Below are 25,349 nucleotides of genomic sequence, written 5' to 3'. Positions count from 1 at the left end.
TAGCTTAGATTTAAGAAAAGAATCATGTGCATGACATTACGCATGTACGTAATTTGAAATAATTCAGCGTTGACATTTGGTTTTACACAGATCACAATAACCAGTTTCCAGGGTCAAAGTCCTGTGTTTGACAAATCCGTACTCTCTATGTCAACTCTGTTGCTCTTAACACTGTATGACTTGAGGTCCTCCTTCACTCCGGCCATATGATGGACAACAGCATGCAGAGCATAAGACATGTGTCCACAGCCACCTGGCCCACAATTCCGCGGGTTATATATGCATTATACTGCATTACCTTTTGTAGGTATGAGAGGGAGTGATAACAGTCTGGCTTGTGGCACTCAGCTCTGAGCCCATTTGCAAACAATACTCAAATGGAGTAAAAGGGCTTTTGTTGGGGACTAGTTTCTGCTAAATATTTTGTGCACTAGTTAGAACATAGCAGCAGGATCATCTCAAAAGAAACTATAGTACTCAAATTCATTGTAATAAATAAATAAATAAATAAAGGAACATGTCCAACACTGCAACAGTGTGGCTTATTTATGTTTTTAATAGTTTTTGTAACACAGCAGACTAAGTTATGTAAGGGTGTTGCTACACAGACACTCAACAATGTATGCTCATACAGTGGTTTGTATGATATCCTAAGAAATATCATCCTATGAATCACGCTACATACTTAACATAAAATTTAAGGTGGTTAGGTATAGGCAAAGAAACACTGTAATGACATACTTTAAAGTTCACACAGTTTCACATGACTCCAAACACTGATCTCCTGAGGAGTCGTGTTTTATGACCCGGCCGCTGCCCCAGCTTTCCTCCTGACTGGACGCAAATTTGCATCTTCTAGGATATCAAAGGAATAGCCTTACTCTGCCTCTAACTGGCTTACCCTGACGTTCTTACCCTAACCAATCTAACTATTTTGCCTAAACCCTACCAATCCAACCAACAAAGGCAAACTAGTACTAGCCAATCATCGGAAGAGGGGGATCATTCCTTCACAATTTGAAATTTGCAGTTTGAAATTTGAAATTTATTTGAACATGGAGCATCAAATAAAAACATAAAATCAAGCAAACAAAAAACAACAAACAGCAACAAAGGACAAGAAAAGTTTAACAAAAATAGTCCATGCCCAAACAAAGTGGGAAGAAATCGAGATTTGCAAACTGGACTGAGGTCCACTGCTTTCTTTACTCCTGTCAGTGCATTGGTCACATTATCGTAGCCTTCCTAAATATGTGTGTAATGCACAAATGACTGACAGATAATTATGTAGGATATGTAAGAATTTGGATGCTTTACTTTTTGTAGGAAAATGCACAAACAGGGCATGAGACCAGCCTGTGCTTGCTGATCAATTCATTGTTACTTTAGGTCTTTTCATGTGATTGGTTGACGATAAGAAAAGCAAGACAAGTTAAAAAGTTTAAAAAGAATTACAGTACGTTTTGTCCTTAAAGGATTTTGAGTTTCAGTATGGTTAAAAAGCCAGGGGAACATTTTGTCCATCTTTCTCTCCTGAACAGCAGCATGATGGTCCATTAGGGCAATAGTTTTCTGGTTATGATATTTTGCGTGAGTGCTGCAGGGCAATGGTCTGTACTGATCACGCAACCATGCAACATTTATGGCTCAGGATTTGCTGTTGTTCTTAAATGCTGTGAAAAGGGACTTCTCTCCAACATCTTCCCTCTTACACAAACACACACCCTTCACAGCAGAAGTGTCTGGTATAAAAAATAGAATAAAATACAGACAGCAGTCTCTCTTTTTCTTCCTGCTACATTGCGTGGATGTCTGCAGGCGTAGAACATCCTCAAAATCAGACCACAAGTGGTATGACAAGTCAGTGCCATACAACACCAACAGCACAACATAGTTCTTGAGAACAACTTCACATCCTGTCAAACAATGTGCTGTGCTAACTGAACTCAAAGGGGTGAGTAAGGCAGAGTCTGGAGCGTTTACTTGATAGCTATCGAAAGTGACACAAAATCTTGCCTCCACAATAGTGCCATTGTGAAGCAAACACACAGTCACAGCGCTGATCGAAAGGATGCTGTACATTCGTCATCAAGGGTTCATTGGTAACTTCACATGACGTATTATTATAACTGCAGGAGTTTTATTAGCAGCTCCTCGTTTACATCCCACCAAACAAGATGTTGTTAATTGCCACACACACTGTTAGGATATATGAGGAAGCAAAATACATCAACTGATGTTAACGACTTGATGTACTTGTCAAAAACAAAAGATTACATCATATCTGGTGTGAAAATAGGTTTAATTTATGGGATCAACAATATATTTTTGCACAAGTATTCATATGCTGAACATTCTCTCTGTAGTGCATAAACAACTTGAGTTTGGAGTTACTAGATTTGATTATTTTTAGTCATTATATATTCTTATTGATCCAGTTTACTTCAAAGAACTTAGCCTCAGTTTGTGGCAGAGAGTTCAGTCCATTGTGTAATGAACTGGCCAATGGGCCCCTGGACACAATTACGCAGAAGGCCCCACCACCTCTCCTACATAGAAACATGACACACAGACTTTGTGGTACTTTTGTGTCTTTTTTTAACCGATTTGTATGTCTTTGGGGTAATTTTGTGTCTCTTGGAGGTAAATTTCTGTTTCTTTTAAGTAATTGTGTGCCTTTTTAAGGTAATTTTGTGTCTCTGGGATAACTGTGTGTTTCTTTGAGGTAATTTTATGTCTCTATGTAGTCATTTTGTGTCTCTTTTTTTGTTATTTTGTGTCTCTTTTTTTGTTATTTTGAGTCTATTTGCAATTCATTTGCATCTTTTTGAAGTCATTTTGAGTCTTTTTCTGGTTGGTGCATGTTAATTTGTGTGACATTTTGCAGGTGAAGGCCAGGGACGACCCTTACACTTCGGGCCCCTTGGGCTGTGCCCAGAAGGCCCATTCAGCATTCCATTCATGGAAACTGACACGTGATATTTGTCTGTGACCCTATTCCACCGAACAAGTTCGGATTTTTCAAACGTTGGTGCTATGTAGAAACCAGCCCATGTTTCCGCCACTTTGGAACAGAGCCATTGTGGAGGGTCTTGCGTGATGAATAAGAGGAAGAAACAGTAGCAGTAAGATGGTGGGGCGCATTGATTACCTGTTATTATGGATATTTGTTTTAATCCAAAAAAAATACATGGACAGACTGTTAAAAAGACATAGAAGACTATTACATGCAACACTATCCTGTCTTTCCAATCCGTAGAATATGAAACACCAATGATATTGTCAAAGTTTGCCATGTCAGTCAAAGAAAACCTGTTATTTTGAGAACCAACTTTTTGGGCTCTGAACCAATTTATTTTTGGTCAAAATGCTCTGAAAGGTTCAAAATTAGATGCCTGAACCAGAATGGAATCCATTCCGTGTTGGTGGAAAAGGGGTGTGTATATTGCAGTAACAAGATCACATTCTACAGTACTATTCAGTGAAATGATAATAATATCCTACAATAATATATTCTTGAAGTGAAGATAAAGTTTGCACTCTTTTTTTCAGCGCTTTGCTTTCTTTGCTTTGATTTCTTTCACACATTTTTCAATCATCGACTTTTGTATACTTATGCAGGTACTTTTTTGCATACATTTTGTTACTCTATTGAGGCAATATTTGTTATCCATTACCTGGAGGTGCTGGGACTACAATAACTGAAATTCTTCCAAGAGCAATAACTGACACAGAAATTAATCATCATAACTGAAAACTGTCTAAAACCTAAATATCTGTCTGACTCCCTGTCACTCACATCCTGAGTTATTTAATGCCGACTCATGTTGACTCTGCACTTTACAGGTAATTTTTCAACCTATGGCACTGGATGAAAATGAGAGGTTTGAGCCCCGGGTCCTCTGAGCCCGAAGACATGAAATTGATTGAGTCTCCTTGATACTCTGATATTGATTATTGCATATGTGCCAAAGCCTGGCCTTCATCGTACATTTAGTAAAGACAGAAAATCATTCCATATGAAGCTGGAAAGTTATGCTGTATGCGGTACACATGTAGTGTGTGCATATATAGAGACTTTGTGAAAGTGCCGCTCTGATTAGTAGATTATGTCAACACAGATTGACGAGATTAAGCAACCTAATCATTTACAGTTTAACTGTATAGAATATATGGAATATCCAGTCTTATATCATCAGTAGAGTGAGACATCATCCAATTTACAATCCCTTCATAAAACCCTTTTTGGAACATGATGACTGGTGTTTATGAAGACTCACTTCAGCTCGTCTTACCAGGGTGTGTGTAAAGGGATGTCACAGGGTGGCCAAAATATGAAAACCCTCCCCTGGAGCTCCTCACCATTGGATCAAAGCACTGTCGATCGCTGCCTGAATCACTGCCAGGCACACATGCACAGTGTAATGTTTGTACAGAAAAAAATAAAAAATCAAGATAAATGAATCCCAACCCAATCAGCAAAAAATGTTGGCATTAAGCTTTTCTGCAAGCCATTGCAAACCTTTATGTTTCAACAGTGCTGTGGTAATGGGTTGTCAGGTTCAGGCACAAACTCCACTTGGTTATAGTCAGGAGAAGATAATGTTTTGGCTTAAAATACCCCATTTGGGGGACACAATCCCATTGGGATACACAGCAATGTCTTGGTAAAAATTATTAAAAAAAAAACCAGAAAAGACTAATTTTCAGGCCTCTATCCCGGCCTGAAAAGCAGCAATGTCTCTGTAAAAAACAACCGCCTTTAAAAGATTTTCAAAACAGAGCAATAGGTCTTTAAAAGACAATCACTTTGGTGGCTGAGATCTGCTGAAATAAGAGCCATGGGTCACTTTAAAAAAAACAAAGACGATTTGGGGCTAAATAGCAGCAAGGACTCACTAAATCTGCAGCTTCCCAACTTCCCTGTCACCTCTGGATAACAAAGAAAGATTATGTATTACATCACTTGTAATACCCATCAAACCATCCCGTAATAATAATGTTGACATAAAAGGTGCAAATTTAACATATTTGTGGCCTGCAAAAATATGCAATGCCAACATTTTGTTATAGCAACTGGGCTGCCTATCCTTGCAAACCTCTTATTGAATACCAAACAATTATCAGGCTCTTGTGTAGTTTAGTAGTTATTATTAGTTATTATTTTTATGTAATACCATCTTTATTAGGGCACACGGCACTGAACAAGAGCCTGAAAATCATAGCCAGTGTTTTCTAAGCCATTTTTCAATGTCATATATATATATATTAATATATATATATATATATATATATTTTTTATATATATATATATATATATATATATTTTAAAGTTTTTCCCATGGACTGGTTCTAGATTCTCCTTTTGCACTTCAAAACAAATCCTAGAATCACCCCTGCATCTGACAGGATGGTGAAGGAACCACTGCTCCACTATTACATTTTTAATTGTAGCAGCTGTAAAACAGATTGGGTATTTGCTGCACAGCAGCAAAGGGTATATTTGTGTTGATGCTCTCAGGATGGGCTGTTTGGATAAATCACTGAGGCTGCAGGTAAATTTCAGGCATGACTACAATGACTCTGATCTGTGCTGACAGACTGAGACTGCAGACAGGACTTCAGCGCTTCCCAGGGCCGACTTGAGTAGCAGGACAGACAGATAGTTAGAGAGATAGGCAGGCGGCAGCTCCGCTCAGCTCTCCCTGTGCTGAGCAGACGGTCTCGGGCCTGGTCACATTACCTCAGCCTGAATGGAGTTTGTCTCCCAGCTGCTCAGCTGAGTCCTCACCCTGTCACTCCACTCTACTGGGATCTATTCCTGTCTGAGTCTATGCTGGGAGACATCTGTCAACACGTGTAACGCACTCCAGGAACAAAACTAAAGTCTGTACTATGTGGGTGTTCGCTATCAGTGTCAATACGATTCAACCTGCAAAGAAAAGCAGGGTGGCTGAGGCAGTGAAGGAAAAAAAAAGTTGAATTCTTAGAAATTTTTTATATATACAAGTCATTCTTTAGAGCTAATTCAGAGAAAAGAAGAAAAAGAAAAGATCTGCAGAAAACTGCTATAAACCCCATAATCCTAATCTCAGTGAAAATCCTTTAGTATGTTTAATAAATTATATGATTATATGTGTTTAGAGATCTTAGAGAATTAACATAATTTCCATATTTTGATACAGATTAACATAAATACATCTTCAACCAAGGTACAATAGGTAGTATTATGAAGCATAGCAGCTACAATTTCTACACTAATTTTCCTAAAGTGGTCTAGAAGGGAAATGGTGTGTAACAAAGCATAAATTTTGTAATGTCAAAATCCAGGGGCTATTTCCATCCTGCCATAAACCAGCATCAGCAATATTGATGACTCCAGTGTGCTCTGTATGGATAATGAATATTCAGCAATTTGGTGAAAAGACCTTCCAACAGTGAGTGAGTTGAGTGATGGTCCGAGCCTTTCAACAGCCTGAAATCTCAGCGCTTTTTCAAAAACTTCTGCCTGGTTCAGTGTATTAGTTAATGCTGAGTGGCTTCTATAGCGAGGCAAAATAAATGCCAATACAACAAATCAATATTTATATGATTAAAGCCGTTACTGTGTCCGACCATGCAGCACACACTCACCTGTTGTGCGTTACCTCAGAGGATGAATGTATAATGTATGAACAGTATATTTAGCTGTTTATTTGCACTGCTTTAAATTCTGCTGATAAACAGAAACACTGTCTCTTTTCCAACAGAAAGCTGCAGCGAGGTGAGCACAAATATGAATGTCAAATCACACAAAAACAAGTCTATAAAAGCTGCTCCATGTTCTTCATATTTACTCATTAGTGGATGCATGACTGATGACTCCCCTCAGGATAACATCCTTGCTGTCTAAGGAAAACCCTTCAAGTCCTTTTTATTTATGCACTTATTTATTTATTTATTTAGTCGAGTCAAGCATGGGATTGTTAAGGATGTAAGTGAGGAAATGGCACTGCTCGGAGCTATTGTTTTTTCTTTCTTTCTTTTTCATTACATTTTTCAGGGATACAAATGACCTTTGCTGACAGACAGTCCTTGAAATGGAAGAATTTATTCATTCTTGTTATTTCATGCTCTGAATACAAGACATGTTATTTCCTGAATTATTATCAGCCATACACAACCTACTGAATCCAATTTTTTCCTTCATGAAGTAACTTTTTCATTTAAACTAAACTGAATTCTGATATACTGATGGAGTGAGAAGCAAAAAGACATGAAATGAGAAAGCCATCACCAGATCAATGACAGCATAACATTTTGAGATGGTCACAGGCACGGGGGCCCAAAGTGCCAGCGCCCCCATGGTCTCCACCTGCAAAATGTATCCCAGCCTTAAAATGGGCTTCAAGTTTTTCCTCCTTCCTTGTGTTTCTCCTGTTCTTTCCTCACTTGTATTCCAGGGTGTGCACCATTAGCACAACGACTTACATCTGCAGTGTACGGAGTAGGTGGAGTCTGCACACCATTTGGCAGATATCAAAGTCAGCAGATACGCCGGATCCACTGCTAAATTTCAGCGGAGAGAGAACGTTTACGTCACCATGACTACCTGGACCATACAAACACAAACAAGTCAAAAGAGATTGATAAGACAGAGAACTGATGAATGTCATTCAGGCTTATGTAAGATGAGATTTATTTTGTGAAGTTTTGTTTTATTTGGTAGATAATCTTATTTCATTTTCTGGTGTATTTAGATAAATATGTTAAATTTCATTAATGCTAAATTCATATATTGTTTCAAGTTGCTCCTACTTTTAGTTAAAATAGGGAACTGTTTATGTGCATCTTCCGCTGAGTGATATCAGAGATGCTTCGTGTGTGTTGAGTGGAGTTGAGCCGTTGTCCTACGGTTGTTGAGGCCGACATGCGTAAGAAACGCAGAAGACATCACCGTGCTTTTCATTACCCGCAGCCCTTAGGTAATTCAAACTTTTAGGTTAAGACGGAAAGAAGGCAGCCTTCATGGACAGCCCATGGCAGCATTCACGGACATGGACAGTAATGTTCACAATATGATTTTATAACATAAAATTAGTGTATAACATAAAATCATATTGTGAACATTACTGTCCATGCAGGCAAATATTTGTCAATGAAAAAAATTAATATGGACTGATGTTGCTGTTTGTTTTGTCAGCTGGCAATTGGTGGTTGTTGCTACTGATGTTGCTCCATTCAAACACCTGGTCTTATCACTTGGTCTCCTGATTGCATCAGCTCACCTGTTACTCATCAGTACATCAGCCTGCAGCGTTTTAAACCCAGTTCTTCAGCCAGTCATTGCCAGATTGTTCAGTTTATCTGTGTGGTACAGACGTTTAGGCTGCTGCTTTAACAAGTACGTTCTTCCTTGTGTTTTTGACCTCCTCTAAGTTTTCATCGACTGTGCTCTATGTCCACATTTATCAAGCCTGCCTGCCTCTTATCACTTCACATTTTCATTGACAGGAAGAAAAAGAAGCAAAAACACAATAAGGGGCTGAACAACTAAAAATCTCTGTGTTTTGCTTTTGAGTAGGAGAGGTGGTGAGGCCTTTTGCATGTCTGTGACCAGGAGCCCATTGTCTCATGACATGCTTCAAAGGGCTGATGTTTTAAATATTCTGTGCATATTGTAACTCTCGTTACAGGTTGCCATAAATCATCTAGTTCTTTATGACGACTTGAGGGCTGACTACAGCAGCACTTCTATTAAACGAGACACAGTCCTGCATAATTACTTGTAACCAAAAGTTGTTAGCCATATTGCATTTATAAGAATTAGTAAATCATGGCAATTAAAACATATTGTATAACCTAAGAGTCTTAATTGTAGAGAGCAGCAGTAAGCTCTTACAGGAAGCTAATAAAGCTCTACTGGTTTCTATTTGGACTTGGACATGAGAGCATTGAGCTTCAGTGCAGCTGCGACAGAGTGATTTTGATAAATGACTTTATTACTTGTTTGGGTGTTGGGGGAAGATGTTTTTGTGCCACCCAGTGCATTACTTCTTTGTCCTTACAGAATGATGCCTGCAGACTTCACCCGAGGCAGACTGTACATTACACTGACTGGTTTCACACAGGAGAAGAGGCATCTGCTCTATTTCTCCAGGCCCAAGGAAATTGTCTGTCCCAAAATGATGCTTGAGGGCTTTATATAGTGCATTGTCACCTGGATTAGTGGGCTATGCTATTTTGGGAATGAGCACTTAGCCACCTTCTGGGTGCGGGATGGTTTGATGGGTAAGGACACTGTCCCAAACAAGGTCGCAGGTAGAGCGCACATGACAGCTGGTGTCCATCCTCCTCAATCTGTCCTGGACTCTCAAGATTTCAGACTCTGAGTCAGTTTTACAGCTCATGAAGCTTTACTTTCTCTATCTTTGATTATCCAGCCTACAAAGTTAGAGATGAAAACTATAATTTAGGGATATCACGATGGACAAGGTGTTAAGATGCTGTCCATGTACTCCCACACTCAGTTTGAGTCACGGCCAGGGACATCTGTTGTGTGTCTGTCTCGCCCACTTTTTTTCTGTTTGCTCCATACTGCATTCTCAAATAGTCAAAATGAACTGACAAAATATATTTTCTGATCTCAGCATTTTCTGATCTGATGCTGCTATTGGCAGTATGATATCATTCATCTTTGCCTTTCAAAACCGTTGCAAAGCACTGTTGAAAATTAAAAAAATCTGTTTTATGGTGTGGTTGAGGTTTCTTGGTTAGGCTTGAGTTAAAGATCCTGGTTTGGCTCAATTAAAGTGCTTTGTTAAGGCTAGGGAAACATTAGAGGAGTACTTTAATAAGGCTAGAGCACCTTCATCACCATGGTAACAATCATTAACACATGGTCAAGGTTAGGGAAGGATCATAATCATGGTTTTAAAAAGCAACCAGTCGGTTAGAAATGGGAAACAAACAGCTATGATGCTCCCCACAGCTCCTGTCATATTTACTACAGCCAGTAAACATAAACACGTGTCACTTCCTGAGATGACTGATGCTTTCATTTTTCTTGGGAGGTCAGTCACTTAGAGTCAGCCATGTTTGTGACTGTGTGAGGCAGTACCAAAGATGCTCAATAAAAAAAGATGGGCAGCATTACTTGAGAACACGGCCGAATAGAACCTGTCGCCTGCACATAAAACGCAGCAGGATGGTGTCAGGTTGAAACACTGCTGGAAACGACATGATATAAGGAGTGTGAGGGCACCTATAGGGTGGGCAGGAGGGGAGGTGGATGGGTCAAACAAACCTAAACTTTGATGCCGGAGTCTGGTGTTTGCTTTCCATGAGGTTTTCTCTACACCATACCATGCGCCTTCTTCCCCTAAACCTTAACATCCTGTTCCAGCATGTGCATTTGTTGAAGTCCTGGCATTGGTTACCATGTACTTTGTTATCTAAACATGACCACATGCAGCGTCATCCCACCATGTCCTTGTGTTGACATCACGTTAGCAGCTTGCTGCAACGTTATGAGCAACTGCATAAGGATACCTAAAATGTAATATATAGACGCAGACATCCACTGCAAAGCTGCAATATGTGACAGCCTGGGATGAGAATGTGTCGGCAAAAACTAGGAAGACAGACACTCACCGACCGCCTGACATTGACTGACAGCGGACCATCGGCTTGGTGTGCCAGGCCCCCAGGATTCATCCTCTTGGGACCGTTAATGTCTGTATGGAATTTAATGGCAATCTGACCAACAGTTATTGAGATATCTCACTCTGTACTAAAGTCATGCAGCAACACTGTCATCATCAGAGTCATGCTGCTAGTACGGCTAAAAGAAATAGCATGTGCATAATTTATAGATGTTATGTTTTTAAAACAGTATGACAGAAAAATAAAACTGTACTTAAATTGCACAATATACAACTAGATCTGGATCACTTTTAAATAGTGTTTTGTCATGACGCAAAACTCCTTTTGTGTCTCTCCAGATTGAACCTTCAGTGTGTGGTCTCTTTATAACTTTTGGCTTATTACAGAGAAATCACTTTAACTTCTCCCCAGGGAGCATTCTCTTCTCCAACAAATCTCATGCTAATACCATCAGGCCCTCAGGTAGAGCCCAGCCAAAGTGTAAGCAGAGCTGGAATCAGACACAGGGCTTGTCACCGATGACTCAGACAGTCCCTCAAGCCCAACACAATTTGGCGCACAGGACAGCCACCATTGCTCTACCTCAGCATATTCATGCAGCATGTGCTCAGAATATTAAATACACAATCAGCACGGGCAAGTTTGGGACTCCTGTAAGTTAATTTGCAATCATATCTGAGGCCACACACCCTCTCTGCCATGTATGAACCACTCCATCAGCAGTAAGTAAGAGCCAATTAGATACCGAGTGTGGAAACCCTTGTGTCGTAAATGAGAGGCATGTCCTGGATAAACCTCTCTGATGGAGAACAGAGAGAATTATTCAGCCAGGCTATGGTTGTTCTTAATGTTATTCATGTTCTGTATGCTGAGAGTTCGGTCAATTAAATTTGCATTCCTAAGAGGATTTTTCCCCTGCTTTCTCTATTCCCTAATGCATGATTTCTAAACTTGTTGACCCATTCGCCACTGTAAGTACAGAGCTCTGATAATCCTGGAGAGTTTGCATGATCCCTGGAATGTGCCTGAGCTGATACGTGCACATTATGTGAGATTAAGAGGGGAAAATAAACACAAAAAGTGAGGAAGTAGAAGGGTATTATTTTTGTGTGTGTAAAATGGATTTTCAGTCTGAGAGTTCAGACATTCACAGACATGTCTGTTTGCGTGCGTGCGTGCATGCGTGTGTGTGTGTGTGTGTGTGTGTGTCCATCAATTTCACACATTGAAGTCCGAGAAGCAATGAAACAAAACTAAGCTGGTCCACACAAAAAGAAATCCATTATTGTGTTTGGCCCGAATTATAGTTGATGGCCACATTATAATAACTCATGCATGGTCATAATATTCACCTTTGTATTAATATTCAACTTGGCACTTACTGTGTAATTGCTATTAAAGCTGCAGTTGGTAACTTTTATTAAAAATAAATAAATAAAAAACTTTTAATATTTGCTGAAACTCACTCACTATATTTACACAGCACTAAATTAGACAGATAATCTGTTAGATAGTCTCTAATACAGCTGTCAATCATGTCAATCACTGCTCGTGAACTCATCAAACTGTCAAACAAGGCAGCACTAATCATATATCAGCAAATATTTTGTTGGTTCATTGTCTATTTTTTGCCTTAAATGTTTCACAAAACTTATTTTAGTGTACTGTTTAGCTTTAAAATGAGAAGGTTTGTGACTCAGCTGCCATGTTGGATACAATTCGGGAGGACCAAGCACCGTCCACAGGCCAGACCAGATTTCTCCTTCTATAGTTCAACAGTAGGCTACACTAACTACGTTTCTTAAAACATTTGAGTCAGTTGACAGCTGCATCAGAGACTCCTCGTCGATGATTGGTTGTTGCTTCCACACCGCAGCCTAATTATATGAATGCAATTATAGGCAGCAGAAGGAGAAGGAAGGACATTTCAGAATATAGTGACAGTTTCAGCAAATGTGACACAATTAACCAACCATGTTTCAAACCATAGATTTAAATATTGTTTTTGGTTTTTTTTTATTTCAAACTTTTTTTTATTTCAACCCCTTTTTAAAGGAGCAAGCATACAAACTATAACAAAAAAGAGGCACTGCACTTACATAATAAGAGACACAATATGTTGACGTCAGATAATACAGTAATTATTGTGTACGTCAATCTGTTTTATACCCAATATCCCGAATTCAACTGTCCACAGTTATATATTTGTTTAAATACAAATTATTTTTAAGTTCAAGAGTTACAGTTTCTTCCATTTCTAAAGAAAAAGATGAGTTCTTCCATCAATATGATGTCCAATTTGTTTCAAGAGTAACTATTTCCCAGTTTTAATCTTGCTGATGTTTATATAATATAACTTTAGACTTTGAGTGAAATATTTTAACTGTAAACTCAGGGCAATGAGCACAAGTAATGCTTTCTATTTGAAGGTTCAAGACGTCACAGGAAGCACTGCAGCACCATCTATTGGCTCTAAAATGTACTTAGCATTTAAAAAAAAAAATCAACTCAAATTAGTGTGATGTTTCATGTGTCATTTTATTCAGCTTACTCATTCTTTTATAAATGGCTCAACATTTTATCTACTTAGGCTTGAAAAATGGAAATATACTCAAACTTTTTTTTCTTGAGACCAACTTTAATTAACTTTAATAAGTAAAGCAATAAATTAAATAAGGCTTTCACAACGGTTTCTATTCTTCTGTGATGGCTAAAATTAAATTCCTAATTTACTTCTCGCAATTATGTTTCAGTCCTCTATAATAAATCTCTCCTCCAAAGCTGAATATGATGGATATATTCTCTTTGCATTACTCTGTGAAAATTGGGTCATTAATCAGCTTTCACTGAACAATTTACAAACTCAGGGAAAATATTATAGGATATACAATAATTTCAACACTATTAACTCATTTCTGTCGTATTTCAAATAGGTTCATATCCTGCTACATGTTTAGTGTTGCTGTTACAAATCAGATATTATCAGTTTAACACCTTTGGCACTATGAGGGAGGCTCTTCTGATGAATTCACCAGTATTTTGCTCCAGTCATTGTTTACTCTATCCATCTAAAGTGTATAGACCCTGCAAACAGAAACAGCAGAATATTCCTGTCATGACATTTTAAGGTAAAGCTGGAGCAAGATGGATGCTGCGTCGTAGTCCCATTTGACAAAGCCCTTAGTCGCGCAGCTCAGGAGTTCATTTTCATCTGAGTCTTTTGCCTTTTTTTGGAAACTCCAGACTTATCCTCATGCTTTCTCTCCCTCAGGCCGTTTTTAAAGGCCAGCGTTTTATCAGTTGGTGAACTTACTGTTGTCACTCTGGCATGAAACACAGTAATTCTGTATTTCTGCCTGTACCAGTATGAAGAGGCCTGGATCTTTGCTCATTTTTGAACATGGGGATGATTGATTTGTTTTTACTAAAGTGTTCACACTCAGCCTTGGGTCAAATATATTTAAAAAGATTACAAAAATCACAATTCTGCACTTACTGAATAGATCCTTAATTAAAGAACAAAAACAAGTGCTTTCTTCATGAAAATGTTCAATTGTATGATGGCTGCCCTCCATTTTACTGCCAAGAACAGACGAGCCAAACACTGGCTCTTGGTAGGGACATTCACATTTTCACTTTTTTGTGTCAGCCACCGTAGTTAAGAGCCCCTTAATGATAACCGACATCAGAAAAGCAAAAAGCTGATTATTTTTAGACCAAACTGCTTTATTCTGTATTTTTACTGGTTTAAATCTCTCTGCGAATAGTTCGTCTCATCGTAAAAAATGACGTAACATGAAAACACTTTAGTCAGTGTTTTCACCAGTTTAAATTATCCCGTCCATTTGTTTTGAAGAGGCAGAGACTTCTACGGATATTTTGGCTCCCAGTTAAAAAGTTAACACTGAAGAAGTTTTAACCTGAAGAAGTTTCAGCTTCAATTTGCAATCATCACCACAAGATGCCACTAAAGGCCCTTGAATGTTACACACTGCTCCTTTAAATCTCTCACATTGGGTATCCCATCCCTCCCAACAGTTCAGGGGGCAGTGTTTGAGCGTTACTGACACAATGGGGGCATATCTGTTTTGTTTATATCCAGTCAAATTAAAGACACTAAATCAAGTCAAAGTAATGTGTACTGGAAGGACTTTGGATATGCACATTCAGTCACTTTGAGATGTCACTGCTGTGGAGCTGATTACTTTTTAACATTTTAAAAATCCATTTTTCATGCATCTTTATAAAGATATTGATTTGAAAAATCACATTGACATTCAAAGTCAAGTTGAGTGAGCTGAGACTAAAAGACCATTTTGCTTTTAGAAACAGCAGCTGACAAAATCAATCTCCCCACAAGGTCTGCTCAGTAACTGTCCTCGAGCTTTTGATCATATCACACAATCTGCTTTAACAGCTGGAAATGAATTCTAACCTACACATTCAATATTCCATATTCTGGGGTACTTTAAGAATATCTCTTCCCCACGTTGGCTTAAAAATGAGATTATCAGATGCTGTTTCTAAGGTGAGGAGTTTCAAGGATGATCCTTAAAAAATGTATCACTTTCTGAGGGAACATTATCACACTGTAGACAGTAATACAGTAATTATGTTGCAGGAATAAGTATGTAAATGCTCTTTAAAGTCAAGCTCTTTCATCTTCTCATAGGTCAGGATTGTAGGAGGAAGTCAAGGTACTGAACCAATGTCTCATTTGACCAGTGCCATATTTAGAATGCAAATATATCCTCAATGATAATGGTGTTCAGGGCTTTGGAGAACTGATGCTGCAGGTAAATTCCTCTGATGATACTTGCTACCCTGCAGGAAGGGTAGTGTTTGGATCAGCTACCACACAGCTTATCTGGGGCTATAACACAGTGTGTGTGTGTGTGTGTGTGTGTGTGTGTGTGTGTGTATGTGTATTGGTCAGAGACACATCAACAGAGCCGACCACTTGTTGACACCAAGATCTGAACCAGGGTCTCCAGTTCAATCGCACCACAAAAACACAGCTGGTATTTTTATCCTTTTCATTCTACCTGTATCTTTCTCCAGCTTCCAGGTAGAGAAGCAACGTCTGGCTGTGCTTTGAGGCATGGCGAGTCTTTATTTATTTATTCTTTGTTTGGATGCCTCTTACTGGCAGCTATCTATGGATAAAAAAGAAGGTTGCCACTAAAGCTCTACCATGCAGAGGGAGAGATGCAAAATATGAGAAAATATGAAAATGATGTGGAAATGATCTGGAGAGAGCATGCAGAATATAAGATACTCGACAACCCATAGTGTCATGAGAAAAAGACATTGTAGTACAACAAAACACATTTAGTCTATTTGCTTTTTCCTCTTCAAGCCCCACATAATGGAGTTATTTTGGTGGATGTGAGGGAGCTCAGTAAGAACTCAGTACCTTCTTGCTGTGTAACAAGAAACTGAAGAAATGGCTTGTGAGTGCTGGGAAGTGACAGATCACATCTACTGCCATTCTGACCTTATTGTTTTGCATTCAGTCGTACATTGTTCAAAGTGGACTGCGGAGAATTGCCACTTATTTTTACCATTGCATGCTTATCTGCTATGATTATATGTGCTTTATTTACAGTACCTTTTGTCATATGAAAATAGCACATATAAGCAAATATTTTCTATATATACAGCCTATAATCACAATATGTAAGCTGTGAAAAAATTTGAATGTGAATTACTCAAAGCTGGTAGCTATAATTCAGATGAATTACAATTCTATAGGAGTATTCGAATTGAAAATGTCTTTAGCATGATAACAAGGCTAGACAGCTGCCAGTCAGACAAAATATATGCTTGATTTGATTTAACATGATTGGTTGATGTATATCTGCCACTTAGATGTAAGCCATAATGCTTGGCCTGCTTCACAATTGTAAAGATCATTATTATTATTATTATTATTATTATTATTATTATTATTATTATTATTATTTGAGGTACAATCTCTAGTACTTGATGCAGTATGAGTATTAAATCCCCACTTACACTAATTGATGAATAGTGGAGCTGATTGCAATTTCAAATTCCCAAACTACACTGGAGCATGGTTGTACTGGGTGGATTTGTGTAACTGTGTGAGAGTGAAGCAGGGCACTCCTGAAAAAGAGCACAGCTCTAAGTTAAAATTGTTTGGTTAAATCAGTTTTAAAAACTCATGCAAACATTCAATGATAGGTTCATCCATCAGTTTGTTCTATGTTTCAAAACAAGAGACAACTTTATTATTGTGCTGTGATTAATGTGTCAAAATGTAGTTTGCATTCAGAATCTTTCTACTGGAGGTCCAAGCGGGTTCAAACTAAATCCTTAGATCAGTGAAGCCCACATCAAAGAGACACAAACCATATGAAATAATAACAAACTTCATACATACACTTTTCCTCGAATGCGAAGCGAGCCCTCACTGACACTACTGGCACGCTGGGCTTAATTAACTTGGAGTGGAGTGTTTACTGACAGACAACTGGCTTCATTTTGCTTTTGATGAATGATTGATACCTCCCGGGAGTGAAACAGCAAACGAGTGAAGACACAGAAAAGGTCTAATGCTCTCCTGAGTAACAGGGAAAATGATATAGGCTAATAAACATGATGAAACAAACATCTTTGAAATTGATGAGCATATCAGGGTGTGTCAATAAGGAAACCCCATGCACCCCAAACTGCAGGTCAGGACATCACAGAGGGTCACAAGATGCATTTGAGGGGGTCACGCTGCATAAATATATAACAAATGTGTGGGGGGGGGAATGATTTCTGGTACTCATGTGTTAAAGGAACAGTGTGTAAGATTTAAGGGGATTTAGTGACATCTAGTGGTGAGGATTGCAAGTTGCAACCAGCTGAAACTTCTCCAGGGCCCTAATTCAGGAAGCGGGATTAATGAAAACTCTGAGTATGTTGAGCCTGAGATGAGGGAAACTCTGACTTTACTGTTTCACAAAGCCAGTTCAGTGTCACCCTGAGTCAGTTACTATGGCAACATGCTCCGTGAAGCAAACTTGCCAGTGAGCAGGTTTTCTCTGAACCTTGGCTGATCACCTGTGGAACAGGAAGCAGAGACACATTGGTACTTTTCACAATGAAATTTAGGATGTTGAGGCACAAATTAATTAAAGGCTGTTGCATCACGAAAGGGTGATTGGAACTCGTTTGGATGTCTGATCGTTCCTGGAGGAGGATCTAGATGAAAGAATGTCATTTATCTTCTCTACCCACATATATCAAATACTACAAATTGTGGATTTGCACTACTATAAAAGGATAAAGCAAATTATATTACATATATATTATATATAAAATATTAATACATATTTTAAAAGTTTCTACATTTTCTATATATTAGACACAATGCAGGAAGCATTTTCCCATTGAAAATAATTTCATGACACTACTATTATCACTGGTAAAAAGATGTTAAGAATCCCAGTGATCTTTTTTTTCACTAGGCCTGTTTGGTGACATTTATTTAACATTCACATTTAGGCCATAATTTGGCTTTGCAAAAGCAACACTTTCATCTTCTGAAATGTGCAAATAAAGCCTTTAATAATGTTGGAAAACTACATGGACAATTTTCAATTTAGAGCGCTAAACTGGTAGCCTATACGTCTTAAATTAGTGACAAACTCCACATGCCCACAGGCACAGTGTCTGACCCTCTATACCACTGTCTCTTTACAGTGCCGACGGTGTCTTTATCATAATTTATATTTTGTACCTGTATGTGCGTATGTGAATGAGGCTACAGTGACAAGCGTTATTTTTTTACAGGGACAGCGTCTCCCCCTCACAATGTCCTCAAACTTCTTGTGGGCAGCTGACAGCATGTAGATCTCTTTAAATCACATATTAAGAAACATTACATGCAGTGAGAATATGCCTTTGTGTAATAACTTTAAGTGAATGTCTATAGTCAATATTTCTCTCTCTTCCATCCTACAACTGAAGAATCAGCAACATGATGACATGGGATTGGTGACTTGCAGATGTTGTGATTGCGTTTTAGGTGGTTGAAATGAGGTGATTATACACTAAAGAAACCAATGCATTCCCCTAAATCCTACACACTGAAACTTTAACAGGTAGGACTGTTAGAGTGGTCTCTACCACTTTATCTAATGCTTCAAAAGAAAATGCTCTTACCCAAATGTTAAACTATTTCTTTAAACTCAACCTCCATTATATTACTTGCAAATGTTATTTTCCTGAGACACTCAAGTATTCTTTACATCTTGTTTTTCATGTTAGAGTCATGTTAGTACTAAATGTAAGCATGTATTACCACCAAAGACAATGTAAGCACAAAGAGTTCCAGTCACACTGACTATTCAGGTTTGACCATGTCACAAAAACACAGTGGAAACACACTATTTCAATTTGTTATCATGAACTGTGCAGATTACATATCGCCTTTGCACTACAGTTAGTTACTCATGAGCTCTATAAAAGTTCATGAGTTCCGGAAACAGACTTTGGCAGCTTCTTTTAATATGTTTTTGTCTTATCTGGATTTGTTCATCATCATGAGAGCTTATCTTTCAGAATGGGCGGCACCATGTAACCTGAGTATCGCAGAGGCGTTACCAGCCTGATCTGGCAGGGTAGTCATTTACTGGCAGATCAAGGAAGTGACTCATGTTACCAAGTCAGTGTGAACAATACCATGGGTGTTTTTTTTCTTGATAATACACCCAGTCCAAAGAAGTTCTTATTTAACTGCTACACCCCACAGCTTCTATGCTATCTTCCAATAGCCAGAGAAAAACAAAATGAGGTCATGACATAAAGTGCAAACCTCATCAGATTTAGATCTCACACAAAGCCTGAAAAAACTGTTAAAACCTGCCCTGAAACAAAAGGGAATATGTCTACATTTTGTCCTAATGGCGGTGCTACAACAAAGGTCAGGTGATTATTACATATATTAAGATTCATCCTGTGGGGCCCATGAATATGCACTGCAAATTCTATGGAAATTTTGCCATTAGCTTTTTAAAGGTCAGGTAGTCATCAAAACCATTAGGAATCCTCTGGGGACCATTAATATCTGTGACAACTTCGTGCAAATGCGGCCGGTGCTCGCTGAGGCGTCTAACCCTTTACATCCCCTCACAAGTGGGCAGAAACAGGAAGGATGAGCGTGAAATCAGCCATGTGCTTAAACTCAATAAATGGCTTAATCATGTTTGCATGTCCCAATAAATTTAGAATTATACATCAGGGTGGCAGACTGTGGTTGGTTTGAGTGTCAGCAGTCATTGATCCTCCTCCTGTGGCATCCTTGAGTAAAAACAATGAATTGGCAACCCCTGAGTCAATGCTCTGAAGTTAACCCAGTGCGTGAACATCCCTGTGGAGGACGGCAAGAATATTGTGTCACCCTGAGAGGATCAGTATAGTTTCACTGGTGACTTTATGATACAGTCAATCTTTTTTGGCTATGATTGGGGTCACTTTTATATGGTCACTGTTTTATTTTTTTGCAAAGTAAAGGAGAAAGAGCTAAAATGAAAGGGCAAGATAAAAATAAAAATCCTCACAGTAAACCCAAATTATGAAATATGAAATAAAAATTATAAGATTAAAAGTCAAAATGATGATCATGAAACGTTACATTTTTAATAACTGCAGCCCAATATTATGAGATAGCATATCAATGTTATTAAATAGAGGGCCTAAACCAAATTTAAAGGACACAAGAATGTTACTATCTCATAATTTTAACTCAAAATAATAATATGAAAAGTCAAAATTATAAGATGAAAAGTAAAAATGGTGAAATGGAATTTCAAAACTCTGAGAAGATAGTCACTATCAGGTAAACTTTGTAAGATTGTGAGTTACAGTTATGAAACAGTATAAATATTTACTCGCCATCTCATAATTTTGACTCAAAATATAGAGATGAAAAGACAAAATTATGAGCTACTTAATCAGATTTATAAGAAGAAAAGTCACTAGATTCTGACTCACTATTTTATATTTGGACTTTAAATGATGAAATACTAAGTCAAAATATGAGATGTAAAGTCACAAGGTCAAAAGCCTATTAGTTCAAATTCATGGGATAGGCAATTGAATTTTGAATTACCACCCCATAATGTTGACTCATTAATTAAAAATGATATCTTCATGCATAACTCTTCATCTCTATTTTCCTTACCCGTTAAAAATAGTTTGTGGTATTTTTTTTATTAGAATGACTAATGTGTTTATTATTATTATCATTATTATTATTATTATTATTATTATTATTATTATTATTATTATTATTATTATTATATTTTGTGCTTTATTGTTTTGTATGTATGTATGTGTCGTGTGATTTAATGCCGATAGGTGACAATGTTTAATCGAAAAAAAGTTCAATAAAATGTTGATAAATAAAATAAAATAAAATAAAATAAAATAAAAAATAAAATAAAATAAAATAAAATAAAATAAAATAAAATAAAATACGAATAAAATCTCAGTTGGTGAGTAATGCTTGATTTCCCCCGGCACCGGCCCATCTCCAGATAAGCTTGTAGAGAATAAACCATGGATGTCTTGAACAGTAAAGTCGGAATAAACCGAATAACCCCCCTGGATAAATTACCAGACATGCTGCTGTTTTGACGATAACAGATTGCGAAACGTGGGGTGTTTCGCACGTGACGTCGACAGGGTGGGATGGTGACGTGTGGGGCGGCCCCGGCCCCCATACAAAAAGTGGCTTCCGCATGACGTAGGTGATCAGTCAGCATTCTTTCTTCGCTGTAGCCGGTAGCTACCTCTGTCTGAGCCGTCGTGTTCAAGAACTGTTAACAAACCTTCTGGGTTTAAACACACGACTTTTCAGCTCAATTTTCAACTCTCTCTTTATTTTTTTTCTTTTAGTCGACGAGACATCAATTACACTGACGTTCCTTTTGTAAAGGTAAGATATTTCCGTGTCTTTCTAATCCTGGCTAACGTTGAGCTAACTCAGCTAACCGACCGGTCTGGTAGGAAGTTCGTCTTTTGTTATATTTGATTATCAAAGCGGCGAAATACTAATGTGGATTAACAAGGTTAGCCTTAGCTGACCCCGTTGACATAGAAAAGTTGAGCTGAACTGGCTTGACGTTCAGGAAAAACTCGACCGGTTTCCCCTGGTTGTTTACAGCATATTAGCTGTTAGCTAACCGGCGGCCTGCTGAACAAAACCCCTCAAGATGTCGCTGTGTGTGGACATCCGGTGTGTGAACAAAGACCTCATATAATCAGCTGATGGGATTTTCCCTTTGGTCTAACGTTACTTAAAGTCTTTTAATGTGTGGATCCATACCGATTTTGTTGTGATTATTGACAATACGCATACATTACGCTGGCTTGTAACACCTTTGTGTTTTCGCGTTTTTTGTCAGATTTTAGAAGTAGGAGATATCAGTGGGAAACACGTCCTTCCGATTACACCAAGGATTGCAATACAGTTTGATTTCAAATTATTCCAAATTGATTTAGTCAACAATCAACTGACGTGTTCAATTTAAAAAAAAAAAAAAAAAAATCACATCTATTCCCGTTTCCCCCTCGGATATGGCTTCCTGAAGCGCTGCTGTCTGTGATTAAGGTCAGGTTTGGGTTAAGTAAGGTAAGCGTGGTTAACTCGGGACATCGTCAGCTCGTGAGCAGGAGTAGCAGACGCCGACTGGTTTGGTTTTAGGGTTGAATTAAGGTAACGCTAATGCGAAGCACAAAGAAAGAGACGGCGACACAAACACCGCCAACACAACGTGCTAGCATTACCTAGCCACGCTGTGTGCTAACCTTTCACATTCACTTCTACGGACACGTGCAAGCGCTCGTGAACTCAACAATTTAGTTGAAATCCGCTAAACAATTCACAAAAAGTAAACATAATGTGCTGGATACTGCACACGGCTGGTTGTAATGAGCTTGATAACCATCAAACGTGATTTTATCTGTATTTTACACCCAGTGGCCCTCAGGTAATTTGTAACTTTATCTGTCTTTATTTCCAGGTCGCTCTTTCCCTCCCATTCCCGGAACATTATTCTTTTCAGATATACTTTGTCAAGCCGCCAAAGTGGAGAGTGTCGTTGCACAAGGGGGTCCTTCTCGTTTTAGGTAATACACATTGCTCGATGACTGTTGACCTATTTATACTGATAAACCTCTGGAACCGCTGAAAGTTTTGGACTGTCGTCTCATTATCTCAAGTTAAAACCCCTTTCCTTGTATTTTATTACAGCGTGGGGGGAGGAGGTGGGGGTGCACCTCAGCACTATCCCAAGACTGTCGGCAACAGGTAATTTTTCAAATTTTCTTTTCACTTAAAACTCGGTGATCTTTATTACACATTAAATCCATATCCACTATGCTTAAATGGCACTTCTGTGTCTATGTTTTTTTATTTTACGTCAGCACATAAGGGAAGAAGATTTAAGTGACTTCTGAAGACATTTTTTAGGATAAGACAAATATTTTAAAGCTTTTACTTCTTTTACTCCTTCTACTGCTTTGGCAGTGGTTCAGGTGGATTCTGTGTTGTCATTGTTGATATTTTGACATTACAGCCAGTAGAATCCAAGTAACAGGACTGTTGTTTCTTTTATTTAGGGGGACAAAACTGGTTTAATAATGAACCAAACAGCAGATTGACCGGTTTACCAAATTTTAGCATTAGATGGCTTACTTCACCCAACAGCTGCTCCTGAGTGAACCATAATAACAGTGTCACAGTAAACACAGGTTCAGTCAGTTTGTATTTAAACAAACTTGTTTAAGTATGTGCACTACCCAGACGTGCAAAACTGGAAAACTTCTTAACTCTCATTTTCACTGTAATTTTTTATTTATTTTTTTAAATGACTGAAACATATATATCATGTCATTTTATTTGGCAGTCCAATCAAACAGGCTCAGTAACTCACACCACACAGATCAGTGCAAGCGGCCTGTGATGTTATATTCCGTGTTTCTTTTCTGTAGTATTGACAGTTTTGTGTCCATTTTAGCGAGTTCCTGGGGAAAACCCCAGGTTCTAGCGCCCAGAGATGGATACCTTCTCGAAGCACTAGACGAGATGCCAACTCCTCAAACGAGAAAGGACAAAATGATGCAATCTTCAGGAAAGTGAGAGGGTAAGTTTCCATTTAAAATCCATTTACTTCGGTTACGTAAGTTCTTGAGTATTTATTATTATTTAAATTGTAAGCTAAGGCCTGAACACCCCATTGGAGATTAGCTGTTGATTAAAAACAATACACCAACACCATTAATTAAAGTGTGACATTTTTCACACTCCTGTCCTTTCCTTTTTCTTCAGCATACTTAATAAGCTGACTCCTGAGAAGTTTGACAAACTATGCCTGGAGCTCCTCAATGTGGGTGTAGAGTCGAAACTTGTCTTAAAAGGAACCATCTTGTTGGTGAGTATTCTCGTTAGCAGTGCTCCTGTATTTATCCTACAACCTAAATTAAAAATCATTGCTCAATTCGTCATTTTCTATTTCTTTCTGTTCAGATTGTTGACAAAGCCCTCGAAGAGCCGAAGTACAGCCAGTTATATGCTCAGCTATGTCTCCGCTTGTCAGAGGATGCACCAAACTTTGAAGAGGCAACAGAAAATCAAACAACACAAAAGCAAAATACTGTAAGTGTTTATGATCTGCACAAGAATATGGTCCCACTTTAATACTCTGTTGTATTTTCTGTCTGGATTTTGAACTAATTCTGTTCCACAGACCTTCAGAAGGCTTCTGATTTCCAAGCTTCAAGATGAGTTTGAGAACCGTGCCAAAAATGTTGAGCGTAAGTGAATTAAGTTTGATACAAATTTGGTCAAGCATTGCATGAATTGTTCCTTTTTTTTTTTTTAAACTTCCTTTTCCTCTTTAGTCTATGACAAAAATGACACCCTCACCTCTGACGAGGAGGAGCAGCGTGCTATTGCAAAGCTCAAGATGCTGGGCAATATCAAATTCATCGGGGAACTTGGCAAGCTTAACCTCATCCATGAATCTATCCTTCATAAGTGCATCAAAACAGTAAGTTCTGCTTAATAATATTAACATGGTTTGGTGTAATCGTAAAACTTATTTGTATTCTTAACCTGTGTGGTTCCACAATCTTATGCTGTTGCCAAGGCATCCTGGCACTGAGATGCTGAAGGTCACCTCAACAGCTACAGAAGAAACGAGAGCAGTTGGTATTTAATGTTTCATCTTTCTTTCCAAGCTTTTGGAGAAGAAGAAGAGAGTCCTTCTCAAGGATATGGGTGAAGACCTGGAATGCCTCTGTCAGATAATGAAAACAGTGGGACCTAAACTTGACCATGAAAAGGCTAGGGTAAGTGTGTGGAAAACAACCAAGTAATAATCTCATCATAAAAGATATTTTCTCTCATATACTAACAAACACATTTTCCTTCCAGTCTTTGATGGATCAGTACTTCAGCCGCATGCAGTCCTTAACGAACAACAAGGAACTGCCAGCTAGGATTCGTTTCCTGCTGCAGAATACAGTGGAGATGCGAGAGAACAACTGGGCTGCTCGCAAAGCGTATACTGACAATGGACCCAAGACGATAAGCCAAGTTCGTCAGGATGCAGTAAAGGTTAGTCTACCCGGTCCATTTTGTTATGAACTATCCGCTCATATATCATGGACTGTGTGAGAATGAC

General features: G+C 38.4%; 1 protein-coding gene across 1 annotated transcript in view; it reads left to right on the top strand.

Annotated features, from left to right (window-relative positions):
* Positions 1-25,349, top strand: part of eif4g2a (eukaryotic translation initiation factor 4, gamma 2a) — a 46,711-nt gene that overhangs the window by 17,097 nt on the left and 4,265 nt on the right. The window contains exons 3-12 of the mRNA XM_042487706.1: positions 21,411-21,498; positions 22,686-22,791; positions 22,916-22,972; positions 23,682-23,807; positions 23,993-24,095; positions 24,191-24,319; positions 24,411-24,477; positions 24,565-24,713; positions 24,904-25,014; positions 25,100-25,282. Of these exons, the coding sequence (XP_042343640.1) occupies positions 21,411-21,498; positions 22,686-22,791; positions 22,916-22,972; positions 23,682-23,807; positions 23,993-24,095; positions 24,191-24,319; positions 24,411-24,477; positions 24,565-24,713; positions 24,904-25,014; positions 25,100-25,282 (1,119 nt within the window). The remainder of the gene's footprint in view (positions 1-21,410; positions 21,499-22,685; positions 22,792-22,915; positions 22,973-23,681; positions 23,808-23,992; positions 24,096-24,190; positions 24,320-24,410; positions 24,478-24,564; positions 24,714-24,903; positions 25,015-25,099; positions 25,283-25,349) is intronic.

The sequence above is a fragment of the Plectropomus leopardus genome, chromosome 1 (genome assembly GCF_008729295.1).
Source record: "Plectropomus leopardus isolate mb chromosome 1, YSFRI_Pleo_2.0, whole genome shotgun sequence".
Taxonomy (NCBI): Eukaryota; Metazoa; Chordata; class Actinopteri; order Perciformes; family Serranidae; genus Plectropomus; species Plectropomus leopardus.
Note: the sequence above shows the minus strand (reverse complement) of the source record. Positions and strands in the feature narration are given on the sequence as shown.